The sequence below is a fragment of the Abramis brama genome, assembly GCF_963993115.1.
Source record: "Abramis brama genome assembly, chromosome: 18".
Taxonomy (NCBI): Eukaryota; Metazoa; Chordata; class Actinopteri; order Cypriniformes; family Leuciscidae; genus Abramis; species Abramis brama.
The window spans coordinates 1,358,849-1,373,774 of NC_139980.1; the positions used below are offsets into that span (position 1 = coordinate 1,358,849).

At 42.7% G+C, this 14,926-nt stretch overlaps 1 protein-coding gene across 1 annotated transcript; it reads left to right on the forward strand.

Annotated features, from left to right (window-relative positions):
- Nucleotides 1-1,835: 1,835 nt before the first annotated feature.
- Nucleotides 1,836-12,377, forward strand: tmem244 (transmembrane protein 244). Its single transcript, XM_084092158.1, has 6 exons — nt 1,836-2,271; nt 2,526-2,611; nt 3,812-3,888; nt 7,849-7,974; nt 11,985-12,029; nt 12,116-12,377. The coding sequence occupies exons 1-6, from the start codon at nt 2,179-2,181 to the stop codon at nt 12,211-12,213; spliced, it is 525 nt and encodes a 174-aa protein (XP_083948284.1). The 5' UTR covers nt 1,836-2,178; the 3' UTR covers nt 12,214-12,377.
- Nucleotides 12,378-14,926: the final 2,549 nt, after the last annotated feature.

Sequence of the window (14,926 nt, forward strand, 5' to 3'; positions counted from 1 at the left end):
GTTTTATGCTAACATGAAAAATGTAGGCCTGTGTTGCAAATAGAGTTCAAAGAGTCCGATTTTCAAGGTAGAGATGTGGATTGATTACAGACACACTATATATTTATCTCTACAACTTCATGTGGTCTTGTGTCAGGTTTACCGCTGGACCTGTTACTGTATCTCTGCAGATTCAATTCTTCTATTACATTTCTTATGTTAGTCTTGTAAGATGCTCTGATCATAGAAGATCGCTATTAGCACCGAAAAAAAATAATCGTTAAATATTTCTTCATCTACAGTATAAGCAGCTTTGTTTATTACCTTACCCATCACTCTTAAAAATAAATGTTCTTTATTGGTATCAATGGTTCCTTGAAGGACCTTTACCATCAATGGAATATTTCCATTCCACAAAATGTTCTTTATAGTAGAAAAAGGTTCTTTAGATTTTTTTAAAGGTTCTTCACACTAAGAAAATAGTTATTTTAAAAAATAGATCACTGAAAGGTTCTTTTGGGGAACCAGAATTGGTTCTTCCATGGCAGGGGTGTCCAATCCTGTTCCTAAAAGGCCAGTGTCCTGCAGAGTTCAGCTTCAGCCCCAGTTAAACACACCTGAACCAGCTAATCAGCGGCTGTGTCTGAAATCGCCCCCGTTACCCTTAAATAGGGACGTATTTGATGGAACAGCCATTTGTAGTGGTGTGTGAAACCATGAGTGCACTCATTCAATCCCACAATGCACTGCAATAAAGAGTGTACAACTGATGTACTCTCAACGGTTAGAGAAAATCCCATAATGCACTGTGAGCCCCACTCGTCGAATGTATTCGTCTGACCAGAAGATGGCGCCGCAGCTGAATCATACATCCATCCATTCTCCAAACCGCTGGTCCAATGTGGCTACAGCGTAATATCATGGTATACATTCCTTTCTAATTGAGTATTATATGCTAGTTTCCATGACAGAGTTCAGGATAAATCTGTTCATTACGACTGGATCTGCCAGTGTGCTACGATTCAAATGATTATTAAACAGCACAAACAATGCAAAAGTGGCAACCCTTCCTCCACACTCAGTGTCTGAATTCAATCACTCGTTTTCATTCACTCCTTCAAGTGGACTATATTAGTGGAGTAATGTAGTAGGGAAAAGTGAATGAGGGTATGGGGGTGATTTCGGACACAGCCAAGGTCTTATCGTAGGCATATTAGACTCTTGCAGGCAGGTGTGTTGAGCTCTGCAGGACAGCCTTTATTTGCTGAGGAGAAGCTCCAGCCTTTTGCAGTGTGTTTGCAATCAGAGCATTAGTGAGGCCCGGCTTACGGTCAGCGTTCACATTCATCATAAAGGTGTTCAGTGGGACTCGGGCCTGGGCTCTGTGCGGCAGAACCTCCCTTAACTATGTAGATGTTTCTAGAAAGCCACTGTATGTGCAGCAGAGAACGTTCTTCACTGGCTTTACTGGAGAAGCCAAACATGCTCCGATTTGGCATATAAATGGGATGATATATTAAAATATTTTTTTCTTTTTTTAAAACAAAGTAGGCTATCATGATTAAGTGAACACAGGAATAAACAGAAAATACATTTGGTATACTTTAGTTTGAGCGCATGCCATTAGAATTTCCTTTATTTAATCACAATGTTCCCTTTTTTTTCTTATTTAAAAACATATTTATTTTCTTTAGCTTTCGAATAAGTTATGTTTGCTTTGTTTTATGATTTTAATGTTTTCATTTTTGTAAAGCACTTTGGGGCAACGTCTGTTGTTTGAAAATGTGCTATATAAATAAAGTTGCTTGCTTGCTTTCAAATCGATCCAAAAAGGTGCTTCCTAACAGGACTGACCCGGTTCTCAAGCAAGTAGGCCTTGATTGTGTGCGTCATTGTGGAGTAGACCTATATTGTTTCTGAAATATGCACCATTTCTAAAATGTGTTCACAAGTTAGCAATGCTAGAACAGAAGTATTGTTAGCAGGTGTGCTAATGTGAGGTATTAGCTCGTCCTTACTGAATGAGGGGTATTGTGTGTGTGTGTGTGTAATTAGTTAGCGTAGACCAGGCCTGTCGGTGGGCTTTATGCTCAACAGATTTACGGGAGTGTTGCTAATCTTATTAAGAGCAGCCATGACAGATGCGCAGATTCAGAGTTGTGCTACTGCTAGCGTCCATCAAAGAATCGCCGGCCATTCATGTTGTTGGACTACTGTTGCCGGTGCTGTGGGACCACTCTGATCAAACGCCATGGCCAGCTGCCGATCAACGGCAAGATCCAGGACACCTGGGTAAAGTCTGATCCACTCCAGCATAGTTCACTTACTACTAGTGCCACATGGCTATATGCATTACTTCCAGACGACTTCTGTGATTGATTGACTGAAAAACAGGCACCGTTTTATTGAGGAAATAATTCAGGCTCATGAACAATGGAACATGTTTGATTAGACACTGCAAAAACAATACTGATAAAACTACGACTATAACTTGTGTAGACATATTTCCCAGCAGTCAAACAGCTGTGTTGTGTGTTTACTGTCAGGCTGTTCTTGAAAACCTGCTGATGTGTATGGTGTGCTTCTACTCGATCTACTATATTGTGGTCAGTCTCTGCATCGGCATTCTCAGGTGAGATTCTCCACACTGAGCGGCACTTCCTCTCTCTCTCACACACTCTCTCTCTCTCTGTGTGTGTGTCTGCTATTTATGTGGTGATCGTCTGACTTCCTGTATAGAGAAAAAAACAGTCTACGTCAGTGGCTCTTAGCACTCTGTGATATTAGTCCCAGAGATTGTTTCATGTAAATCACTGCTGCTGTTCTTTATGCATTCACAAAATGGCCAGTTCTCCTATTCAACCCATGAACATCGTGTTATTAATTAACATATTGTTGGGCCTATGCTATGGTTCATGTTATATTTAAAACATTTAAAGGTTTGGACGTGTTTTTTTGTTGTTAGTTTTGTGCGAGAAACATGTGTCGGGTCACTATGTGATGTGACATCTGCACTCTCGTGGAATGAAAGGTTCCGTGGGGTTCTATATAGAACTCTAGGGTTCTAGACTCAAACACTTCTTGCCAAAAAGGTTCTATATAAATGATTGCACAATACTTTCATGTTTGGTTATTGATTTTTTTTTTTCTAGTGATAAAGTTTGTTTACAAGCTGTTTAATTAATACAATTGAATTAAAATACAAAATTAATTCATTTAAGCTAAATCCATACAATGATCACATTATGGGAACCCCTAAAATGTTCGTGTAGTGCCTGACGGAACCCTTTATGGTTCCATATAGAACATTTCCTTCTAAAAATCCAGGGCCTCGTTTCTAAAATGCATGTACGATCGGATTTGATCCTACATTCCTTGGACTTCATCCAACATGATGAGGAACAAATCAGGATTTATAAAGGCAGAAACTGACGTGAAAATGTTCTTATGCATCTGACAACTGTAGGGCATGTGTACCAACCTTTTGTGCTCATATATAACAATAATAAAAATAATTCATAAAGTTTGTACCATATTCTGTGGATTTATAAAGTGCGATGCATTTAGGATTTTTTTTTTTGTGCATATGGACGTTTCAAAAAATCGATCACAGGAACATTTTGTAAGTTGTTGTATGTTCACATTTAGGATCATTCCACACACGTCTTTATAAAAGAGGCCCCGGTCTCCTGAATTTTTAGCTACAGTAAACTTAATTACAGTATAAACTTAATTACATCTCTGTACTAATGTTACAGAGATGTTACAGAATTGAATCAAGCTGTTTGGGTGTTTATTTGTTGCTGTTTGTTTGTTTGTTTGTTGTAATCAGGGTCGACGAGGTTGACAGCTTGTTAGCGCCTTTCGACTACACCACTCAACCATCATGGCAAAGTCCAAAATATTTAGGTAGGCTTGGTTCAAGGATACAGTGGATACTTTATGTTGTGTAAAGTTGTAGTTGACTGAACACTGGCTCAAGACTGACACTTGAGTCACACAAACTTTGCATTATGATCTGCATTTGAGGGCTGTTTAACCCTCATCCTCTCATTCTGTAACAGATCCTTCCCTCGCGGGTCAAAATGACCCGAAGCCCTTAAATTACACCTTTTTTTTTGTACAGAAAGGTCATATCATTTCATTTTTATAATATTTTTTCTATTTTTAAATACTTTTTTTGGTATATATATATATATATATATATATATATATAAATTATATTAATAAATATAATTATTTTAACTTAAATTCAAATAAACATTTCAAAACATGCATAAACCAGCTCAGATCAGCTCAAAATATGTCACATTGGGTCACTTTTGGCGTCTTTGCCGCCCTCTTGTGGAAAAAAATAATATATCATGATATTTCATGACTCTTGCCACTAGATGGCCTTGTAGCTCTATATGGAGCAAATGAGCTGTTCCTCTGGGTCCTAAAGTCAGTCCTTGAATCTCTTCAGTGTGCATTCGGATACACTTGCAGACATTATTAAATAACTTTTGCTAAAGTTTTAGCATGTTTAGTTTGAATCTGGAGCATTTTTAGTTTTTTCTATGAATACTGAAGCATTCCTCGCATTCCATTCATTCCTAAGGGGGTCAATTGACCTGCGAGGAAAGGTTTTGTTTCTTTTTTTTATTAAAACCACATAAACTCCTCAAATCCAGTAAAACATTTTGTGTGTATTTGTGGTTCAAGTGTGACACAAGTCCTAAGGTATTGGACCCCTCAGATTTAAAATAAATAAATAAATAAATAAGTTTCGGGTCAAAATGACCTAAGGGAAGGCAGATGCTGAGAGTTACATATTGTCATGATTCCTGTCTTGTGTTCCCCTTGTCTTGTGTGGACTTTTTGTCATTTCCTGTCCTGTGCCATGTTTTGTAGTCCTTTGTAGTTTTTCTTGTCTTTTAGTCTCCCCAGGTGTTTCTAATTACCCCCCTGTTATCTTGTTTAGATTGTTTGTCTGTGTATTTAAGCCCTGTGTCTAGTTTCAGTCTTTGTGAGTTCTTAGCATTGTATGTTGGCTGTTCCCGAGAGTGCTGTTCCTGTTCCCGATAGTCCTGTTCCATTCCCGAGAGTCCTGTTCCGTTCCCGAGAGTCCTGTTCCTGTTCCCGAGAGTCCTGTTCCTGTTCCCGAGAGTCCTGTTCCTGTTCCCGAGAGTCCTGTTCCTGTTCCCGAGAGTCCTGTTCCTATTCCCGAGAGTGCTGTTCCTGTTCCCGAGAGTGCTGTTCCCGAGAGTGCTGTTCCGTTCCCGAGAGTCCTGTTCCGTTCCCGAGAGTCCTGTTCCCGAGAGTGCTGTTCCTGTTCCCGAGAGTCCTGTTCCTATTCCCGAGAGTGCTGTTCCTGTTCCCGAGAGTGCTGTTCCTGTTCCCGAGAGTGCTGTTCCCGAGAGTGCTGTTCCGTTCCCGAGAGTCCTGTTCCGTTTCCCGAGAGTCCTGTTCCTGTTCCCGAGAGTCCTGTTCCTGTTCCCGAGAGTCCTGTTCCGTTCCCGAGAGTCCTGTTCCTGTTCCCGAGAGTGCTGTTCCTGTTCCCGAGAGTGCTGTTCCCGAGAGTGCTGTTCCGTTCCCGAGAGTCCTGTTCCGTTCCCGAGAGTCCTGTTCCCGAGAGTGCTGTTCCTGTTCCCGAGAGTCCTGTTCCTATTCCCGAGAGTGCTGTTCCTGTTCCCGAGAGTGCTGTTCCTGTTCCCGAGAGTGCTGTTCCCGAGAGTGCTGTTCCGTTCCCGAGAGTCCTGTTCCGTTTCCCGAGAGTCCTGTTCCTGTTCCCGAGAGTCCTGTTCCTGTTCCCGAGAGTCCTGTTCCGTTCCCGAGAGTCCTGTTCCTGTTCCCGAGAGTCCTGTTCCTGTTCCCGAGAGTCCTGTTCCTGTTCCCGAGAGTCCTGTTCCTATTCCCGAGAGTGCTGTTCCTGTTCCCGAGAGTGCTGTTCCCGAGAGTGCTGTTCCGTTCCCGAGAGTCCTGTTCCGTTCCCGAGAGTCCTGTTCCCGAGAGTGCTGTTCCTGTTCCCGAGAGTGCTGTTCCGTTCCCGAGAGTCCTGTTCCGTTTCCCGAGAGTCCTGTTCCTGTTCCCGAGAGTCCTGTTCCATTCCCGAGAGTCCTGTTCCGTTCCCGAAAGTCCTGTTCCTGTTCCCGAGAGTCCTGTTCCTGTTCCCGAGAGTCCTGTTCCTTTCCCGAGAGTCCTGTTCCTTTCCAGAGAGTCCTGTTCCTGTTCCCGAATTTGTTAAGTTTTGAGTTTTTCTACTAAAGACTGCTGCACGTGGAGCCCCTGCCCCTGCCTTACAGAAGAACTCACAAAGACTGAAACTAGACATGGGCTTAAATCCACAGGCAAACAAGCTAAACAAGATAAGACAGGAATTATGACACATATAATGCTGATGTATATTGACAATACATGACACAACACACTTTAGTGATGGTACCAATTAACAATAGCGGAAATTAGCACTTATTTTACACAGAAATTGGATCTTGGTAAGTTTTGAAACTGAAGAAGTGCTGATTTGCTGATCTCAACCTTCTGATTAGAGAAGTTCTGGGCCCGTATTCATAAAGAATCTTAATGCAAAGAGTAGCTCCTAGTGACAAAATTCTAAGAAAATTCTTAGAAATGTGGGCATTTACTCTTAAAATTAAAGAAAAAATCCTAGTAAAGAAAAAAGTAATTCAGGAAGCATCTTAACCCTTAAAAGAGGTTTTAAGGTTAAAATTGTTAGGAGCACGGATGAGGACTTTTAAGAGGCTTAAGAGTTTCTTTAGCAGAGGAGAAAATGGCAGAAAGACGAAGAAGGAGAAGAAATGTGTTGCAGACAATGGATGACAGTGAGTTAATAAGACGCTATAGATTAGATCATGCAGGGATCATGTTTGTGACAGATCTTTTTAGAGACACGCTAATATCTCCAGCACAGCGCAGAAATGCCATAGCGCCTGAAATGAAAGTAATCACTACATTACGATATTTGGCAACTGGGAAAATTCCATGTTTGATACATTAAAACCAACATTCAAACCACCACTTAAATAGACATGCCAGCAATCAGTGTAACTGGAAAGAGTGGAACAATTGTTATCATTCTAAGCAATCAAATACCTTATAGGAAATTAACAGCATGGAAAATAAAAAAAGGATTTATATACACATATAGGCCTATAATGTGTGTGTGTTAGAGATGCGCGGTTGGCGGTTACAGCCGCGGACTCCGCGGATAAACCGCGGATCGGACGGATGACGTGACGAAAAATAATATTTTAATTCAATTCGGGCGGGTGGCGGGTGGTTGAACCAATCAAATGAAAAATATTATGTATACAACAATCAGCGGACGGCGGGCGGGTGCGGTTTTGAAAATTGGTCAAAAACGTTGGTGCGGATCGATGGCGGACGGATGATGAGTTTTGTGATGCGGTTGCGGATGAAATAATAGCCCATCCGCGCATCTCTAGTGTGTGTGTGTGTGTGTGTGACTCTGAGAGAACGGTCAAATAGGAAAAATTACGCATGTAATTTCAAAGTGAAGGCTTAGAATAGACCCTATACTTAAAATCACTTTTTTTTTTTTCCTTCTTGGACAACCAACCAATCACAGTCTTCAAAAGATTGTGTCATACATAGCAACGGGGTCAACCCCGCCTCCTCACTAAGATAAAAGTTTTTGTCTTTTCCTTACTCAGAGTTGCTCTCAGATCGGTCCCGAATTGCTCTTAAGCTAAGACTCCTACGTAAAAGTTTTTAAGATAAATTAAGATTTTTCTGAGAGGATTCTTAGAATCTTTATGAATACGGGCCCTGATGTTTTGTGCATAATAAAACATGTGTTTGCGTCGGCAGTTGTCTTTCAGACGTGTGTGTGTGTTTGTTGCGCAGTGAGTGTGATCTCCACAGAGGTGACGTACGTTCTGGGCGGTTTGATATTCGCGTGGATCGTGGAGGAATGTGTGTGGGACTACGCCATCACTGTCACACTGCTGCACGTTGGACTGACTGTAGCCGGTGAGAGCATCTAAACACACATTAGAGACCTGAGATGAAGCATATTTGGTCAAATTAATTTGACAAGTTAACCTGAATGCCTGATATTATGGGTTCAAAACAAGCCAAGCAGCCAAGCCAAACTAGTCTCTCAGTGTAACGAGAATCCACTGATGGCGATTCGAGGATGTGAACACATGTGCAGTTTTATTCTAAAATGATAAACATGATACAAAACAAACAAAACAAAAACAGAACTTGATATGAGCATAACTTGATTATTAACTAGTGTTCGGCAAATATTGCGGATGCCAATATCTTGTGTGGCTGATGGTAGATATATATATATATAATTTATATTTATAATTTAGAAACAAATAGTAGACAATTAATTAAGAAATAAATCTGTATGTAGAATGTTCACAGATAGAAATGACGTAGAATCAGAGTGGCGAGCACGTTCACCAAAACAAACAGTCGAAAAACAATCAGTGCATCATGAATCTCTCTCTCGCTGTCCCGGGTCTGCAGGGCGCTTGTATCCCGTCTCTCCGCCAATCACTAGACTTAAAAACAGGGGTTAGTTATCATCATCAATGACTTCACATTACCAATCCCCCCCCCCCCCCCCCCCCCCCAATTTCTAGAGAGGAGGTTGGCTACAGCCATCTGCGCCCCCGGCCGTAAAAGGCTATATCGCTTGATACCAACGGGTGATCCGTGCGTTGGTATCCTTCATGCAGTGGAGCCAATGAAGGGGCGCAGGGTCTGATCAGAGAGCGAATCCCTCCTGGGACGGGGTTGCCCACTGAAGCTAAGCAGGGCTGAGCCTGGTTAGTACCTGGATGGGAGACTCCTGAGAAAACCAGGTTGCTGCTGGAAGAGGTGTTAGTGAGGCCAGCAGGGGGTGCTCACCCTGTGGTCTGTGTGGGTCCTAACACCCCAGTGTAGTGATGGGGACACTATACTGTCAAAGAGCACCGTCCTTCGGATGAGACGTTAAACCGAGGTCATTAAAAATTTGCCCATTAGCCTCTGTCCATCATGGCCTCCTAATCATCCCCATATACTGATTGGCTTCATCACTGTCTCCTCTCCACCAATAAGCTGGTGTGTGGTGGGCGTTCTGGTGCAATATGGCTGCCGTCGCATCATCCAGGTGATGCTGCACATCGGTGGTGGTTGAGGAGATTCCCAACTCCCATATGCGAAGCGCTTTGAGGACCCAGAAAAAGCGCTATATAAATGTAACAAATTATTATTATTATTATTATTATTAATACATTTTTCAATGGTGCTGTATCTAGTCTTTCTGTTTGAGAGCTATCGACTCAGATACAGCACCGGCCGCTCCTATCCTCCGATCACCTGGGACAGGACTGACCCCTGTCAGACGCGTCCGTCTGCAACTAAAAAGAGAGATCAAAGTTAGGAGAGTGTAAGAGCGGGCCATCGCATGGGGGAGCCTTTACCTTGGTTAGGGCCTGTTGGCACAGCTCCATCCACTGGAGAGAATCTGGTGCTTCCTTTTTCTGTCAGCGGGCTGGTGAGCTCAGAATGATTAGGAATAAACCTCCTATAATATCCCAACCAGCCCCAGGAATCAGTCTCACCTCCTTTCTGGTCTTATCAATTTGGGGACGCACCGGTCCATGTCCCAAGTGAAAGCCCAGATACCATACCTCCACACGCCCAGTTGCACACTTCCACAGGTTCGCCGTGAGTCCAGCCACCCTCATTGATCTCAGGACAGCGTGCAGATGTTACAGATGCCGTTGTCAATCATTACTGTATAGACCTTATGCGCCAGAGAAACGAGGGCGCCGCCATCTTTAGAATATTGTCTTTTAACTTCGCTCTGTATATTTCTATGGCGCTGCTGTCCAGGAGTAATTAGCTTTTGAAGTGGATTTACTTAGTGTAAAGTTAACGAAAGTTATCATGAGGACTGTAATGTTTGACTTAACATTTTGTTTGCAGATGACTTAACAAATGTTAGTCGACCGGGAAGATTTTAAAACGAGCTGTTCATTAATAAACACGCAAAATCGCTGTGAAAATACAGACCGGAAGTCAAAAGACAACGAGCGCAGCGCTGAAAAGGGGCGGAGCTACATAAGGTCTATATAATGATGTCATTATAGCGATCTCTGGTGATATTTCCATCACGGCAGGAGCAAACGCATGGGACAGGGTCACGTTTAGTATGTATGCTGTGTCTCGTGTTTCCTCGTAAGGCAATGATCATGTTGGCACAATCTTTGACAAACTATCTCACTGCCCATTTCTGTCGCATCAGTGTCAAATACTCTGAGATTCTGCGGCAGGAGCCTTCGAATGTTCGCACCCGTCTTTGAGGTGCTTGGGTCAGCAAAAAGCACTCTTGAATGTAGCTCAGATTGGTCATTAATGTAATGAATAGTTGCCGACAAAAATGACGCTTTCCGATATGTTTCTGTCAATATGTCTGCTGTAATTGCGCATCCAAACTTGGATATTATTGCAGTGATTTCATCAACAACATTTTTACGTGGACTCTGAGCCCTCGTTTCAACGTGTCTTGATACTGTTGTTGGGTGTGGTGAAATCTCCCTGACATCGAATTTTCCTATTTTTGCTGCAGTGTTGACCAAATGTTGGGCTAGCTGATTGAACCCTTTTCCAGACACTGTATCATATGGTCGAATGTCTTGGCAAACACATTTTTCTGTGGTCTCTTTTTTAACTGCTCTGGCACCGGCTTGGACTTTGTAAATGTCAGTTTAGTTTGTCTCTGTGATAAGGCATGAGTGCCGCCTTAAACCTGAGGTTCCAGTCTTGTGGCTGCTGAACGGGAAAACTTTTAGACCTTTATCACATCGCTCAAAGTGAATTTTTTTTCCATCTGTGTCTATGACATATGAAGAAGACTCCCATACATCAGGCTTGCTGTTGTCAAAGGATGTCGGGAGCGGACGGGCTATTGTCAGACTGCCCGCTCCCGTCCGAAGTACATCAGAGTTACCGACCGCTACCTTCTTTTATTCAAAAATTGAATCCCGCGCCGCAAGAATTCTGATCGGTTCCCGCGGGAATGCAGACCTCTATGTCCCAGGGTGAAAGACGTCGACCACACCCAGAAATACATGGGTGGAAAGGGGAACATTAATCTTTATTGAAAGTGGGTCATATATGTAGTCGAAATGTATCATAAATTTCGAATTTGGTGCCTTGACCGAGGAAAAGACAGAAAATAACTTTAGGGCGCATTTGTATGGAAGACAACAACATTGCACAGCTCCGCAAGCCACTCCCACTAATCCAGAAACTACGATGGTTCACAACACAAACGTCCATGTCCTCGTTTGATTCAGAGATTTCGTCCAGGAGAAATTGGCATTGTTGAAATTCTTTGCAACAGACGGACTCTATCTCACCACCAGTCCGCCCCAGCTCGAGCCAGTCCGCGCTCCTCGTCCGCGACAGGCAGGTCTTCTGTCTCGGCTGCAGAAGCCTCCTGTTCCTGTTCTTAGATATATTGCAGCTCGTAAAGCCACGAAATTCTGATTTGAGCATCAGACTTACAAAATCCTCTTCTTCCATATCATATTGAGTACCTTCTGCCATTGCCGTAACTTCACATCTGGCTCCACAGCGCCTGTTAGCTTAGCTTCCAAACAAGATGGCGGATATTGCTTTTAGTTTCTGCAAGTGAAGTCCCACCCACTGATCTGTAATAGGTCTGTAGCGTGAGTGGATTCACTGAAAACTGGATTCACTGAAAAGAGTGATTTCAGAGAAAAAAAGATCAAAACTAACAGCATAAGTGTCCACACCCCTTTATAATCGCATATGTGCCTGTGTTCAGAATGAACTAATCATCAGCACAACTAAACCAACATCATGATATTCTGATATGATTTATCTTTGTTTCATTGTATTAAAACCAGCTGTTTTAACAGGTGTAGACTTTTTATATCCACTATAAATGTATATTTGAAAGCACACAATGGCTAATTGTCTCCCTGTTTTGTCTGTCGTTTTTGTTTCAGTTATGGCTGATTTTCCCTCAACAGAGCACTGGTGGATTGCTCTCGGTAACTTCTGTTCTCTAAAGTGAAATCAGGCCACTCGTCGTGTGCGTAATGTAATGATAACTGTACGTCTGTCTTCTCTCCTTCAGGCTCTGGGTTACTGATGATGATTTCTGGAGGGCAACTCCTGGCTTACCGACTCTTCAGATATAATTTTGTACATCCCGCAGATCTTCAGAATTTCTGACGCACTGAGGAGAATGTACAGGGATCGATATTCTCAGTTTTGTACTGTTTTAACTTTTTTTTACATCATGGTGTAGTTTGAAATGATTTTGTTATTCCTACTCAATATTTTGCATTATGATTTGTTTTGGAAACTGCTTATGCTGATAAAATAATTCCAGTAAACCATGTTGTTTTGGTGGCCTTTCTAACATTTTGTGGTGACAAAACACTAACTCTTCTACAACTCTTCTGACTGGGCTAATATTAACCGTCCATGTAGTTGAGTACACAAATGCTCTACCCTGGAAATCCAGAGTTCTCGCGAGAGCACAAGTTGAATTTGCTCAGCGAGTTTACTCTGGCGTCAAGTAATGAAGCTCATTAACTATGCCCTTGTAGCCGAGCTGCACCAATCACATCGGTGTATCTGATATAGGCGGGCCAGAGGCGAGATGACGACAGCGCTAGCGACAGCGCAATCACGACAGTGATTGGTCGTAGTGTTATCCAATTGCGTGCAGTGAGATTTTCAAATGGATGCTTGGTGCCGCCCCTCGAGTTGGCCGATTTTTCATTACTCAATGCCAGACCCTTATGCTGGGTACACACCAAAAGATTTTTTGCATCTTATAAGATTTTCAAAATGTGATAGACCACAAACATGAGAACAAAAAATCCTAGAATTAACCGTTTGCTCCTATACTGTGGTGTGCCATGATGTGACAAAGACAGCACACCACACACCAACAGATTTTCAACCAGAGTCTCGACTGTGAACACAGGAAATCTCGCAAAATCTCGCGAGACCTCAGAATAAGCATGGCGGACGATATGCAAGAAGAAATTGCGATGATAGTGTTTGGAAAGATTTTGTTGTTGGAAGAACAATACTTGTTGGATTGATCAACAAGCTGATCCTCCATCTCTGCTGTCCACATCAGTTTCACTTTGTGCTGCGCCACGACTGTGTTTGTTATGCTTCCATCTTCCATCATCTCGCTTTCTGATTGGATATTGTTTTGTTTCACGTGATAATCTCCAGAGCGTGCGCGCGTTTGTCCTCGGAGTTCCCTCACACATTAAACATGTTGAATATTTCCGATTCGCGATCGGGGCGGCTCCGACGTTCTTCCGATCAGGTTCGGACACTCTTAACACACCTCACACCAAGAGAAAATCTGATAAGATAATCTGTAGAACCATCAAGATAATCGGGACATAGCTAGGATTGTCGGAAGGGGGGAAATCGGCCCAAAATCAGCCCGATTATCTTTTGGTGTGTACCCAGCATTAATCTTTCAGATTTGGGTCTGGATTTCCAGGCTACGAATGCTCTGGAGTCGCAAAGGAGTCAGAGCTGCATCCATGCACTTGATTAAGGTGTCTAGGAAGGCTAGGCTGAAAGGAAGGTACTGGTATGCTTTGCCCTGATAAGCTAAACTTGTGTCATTGAACACAGTCAGCCCACTCAAGGACGGACCTAGCATGCCCACTCTTTAGTCCTGACATAGTTTTTCCAAAGCTGGTTTCCACCCCGGACAGCAACATAGTGTCGGCCCAGATCCAGCCCAAATCTGGGCTGTGTGGAATCCACGTGTGCCAGATGTGGGCCGGATCTGGGCCGACATTATGTTGCTGTCTGGGACATAGCAACATTGTGTCAGCCCAGATCCAGGCCACATCTGGCACACGTGGAAAGATGATCTGGCCCACATGCGGCGTGGAATGACGGCCCTTGGGCGGACCGCTCCTGTTTGCCAGATCTGGGCCACAAGCAGGCCATAGCAATGCCAGATGTCAGCAAAGAGCAAATAAATAAACCACAACTGGACCTTATCTGCGCCACAAAGTCTGTGTATATTAAATATGGAGTCATCTCAGCCTTAAAAAGCCTGTTAACAAGCAGAATCACTGAAGGAAAGAAGAGAACAGAAACACAAGAACTACAACTGACTTCACACACAGTCTACTTATTACAGCTTCACTTATTACTAACCAGACTTACTTTATTTCTGTCAGACGTCCACAAAAGTTTTTATTGAAAATTAACAGGGGTTTAACTCTAATGTGTTTCATTAGAAGTCACCATAACAGTGATCAGTGTTTCCATTAGTTTGGCTCTTAAAGGAGAACTTGCGATTTTTTTCCTCTCGCGATCAGTAAAATCATTCCAAAAACCATGTAAACGGACGTTGGTGGGTTTATGTACTATATCCCAGCCACTGCACTGGCCATTATTATTAATGGAAGGAGATGTACGTGTGTTTTCCCAGCATTAATGGTGAGGAACGACCCTTATTATACTTGTGAGCGGCACATATGAGGAGTTTCTGGGTGTTTCTCCCTCAGATCTGCTTCGAGGTCTTGATTGTGGCATTTATTTGAGGTTTAGAATCCATTATTCCTGTAATTCTTCTGTCTATTATGAATTTAATAAAGAGCTCTGTCTCGTATTCTGTCCAAACACACCGCGTCATCTACGTCAGGTGACTGTAAATGCGCAAAAACTGTTTCCATTGCAGTTTTGCGAAATATTTCTTTTTCGAATTGCCTGAAAAACCTCCTCATGCGAGCGTAAAAACTTCCTTGCGATAAATGGGAGTTTTTGCGAAAGTGACGTGTTTCTATTGGGTGTATTTTCAGTTCGCAATTTCAATTTGCGCAATTTGAAGGGTAATGGAAACGCGGCTAATGACGCTTTATGCTATGTCGCCACGTCCATACATTTGACA

Excerpts from the sequence above, each read along its gene's own strand:
- tmem244 (XM_084092158.1), top strand. The coding sequence starts at position 2,179 with ATGTTGTTGGACTACTGTTGCCGGTGCTGTGGGACCACTCTGATCAAA. Across the intron at positions 2,272-2,525 it reads GCAAGATCCAGGACACCTGG|GCTGTTCTTGAAAACCTGCT; the intron begins GTAAAGTCTGAT and ends GTTTACTGTCAG. Across the intron at positions 3,889-7,848 it reads GCAAAGTCCAAAATATTTAG|TGAGTGTGATCTCCACAGAG; the intron begins GTAGGCTTGGTT and ends TTTGTTGCGCAG.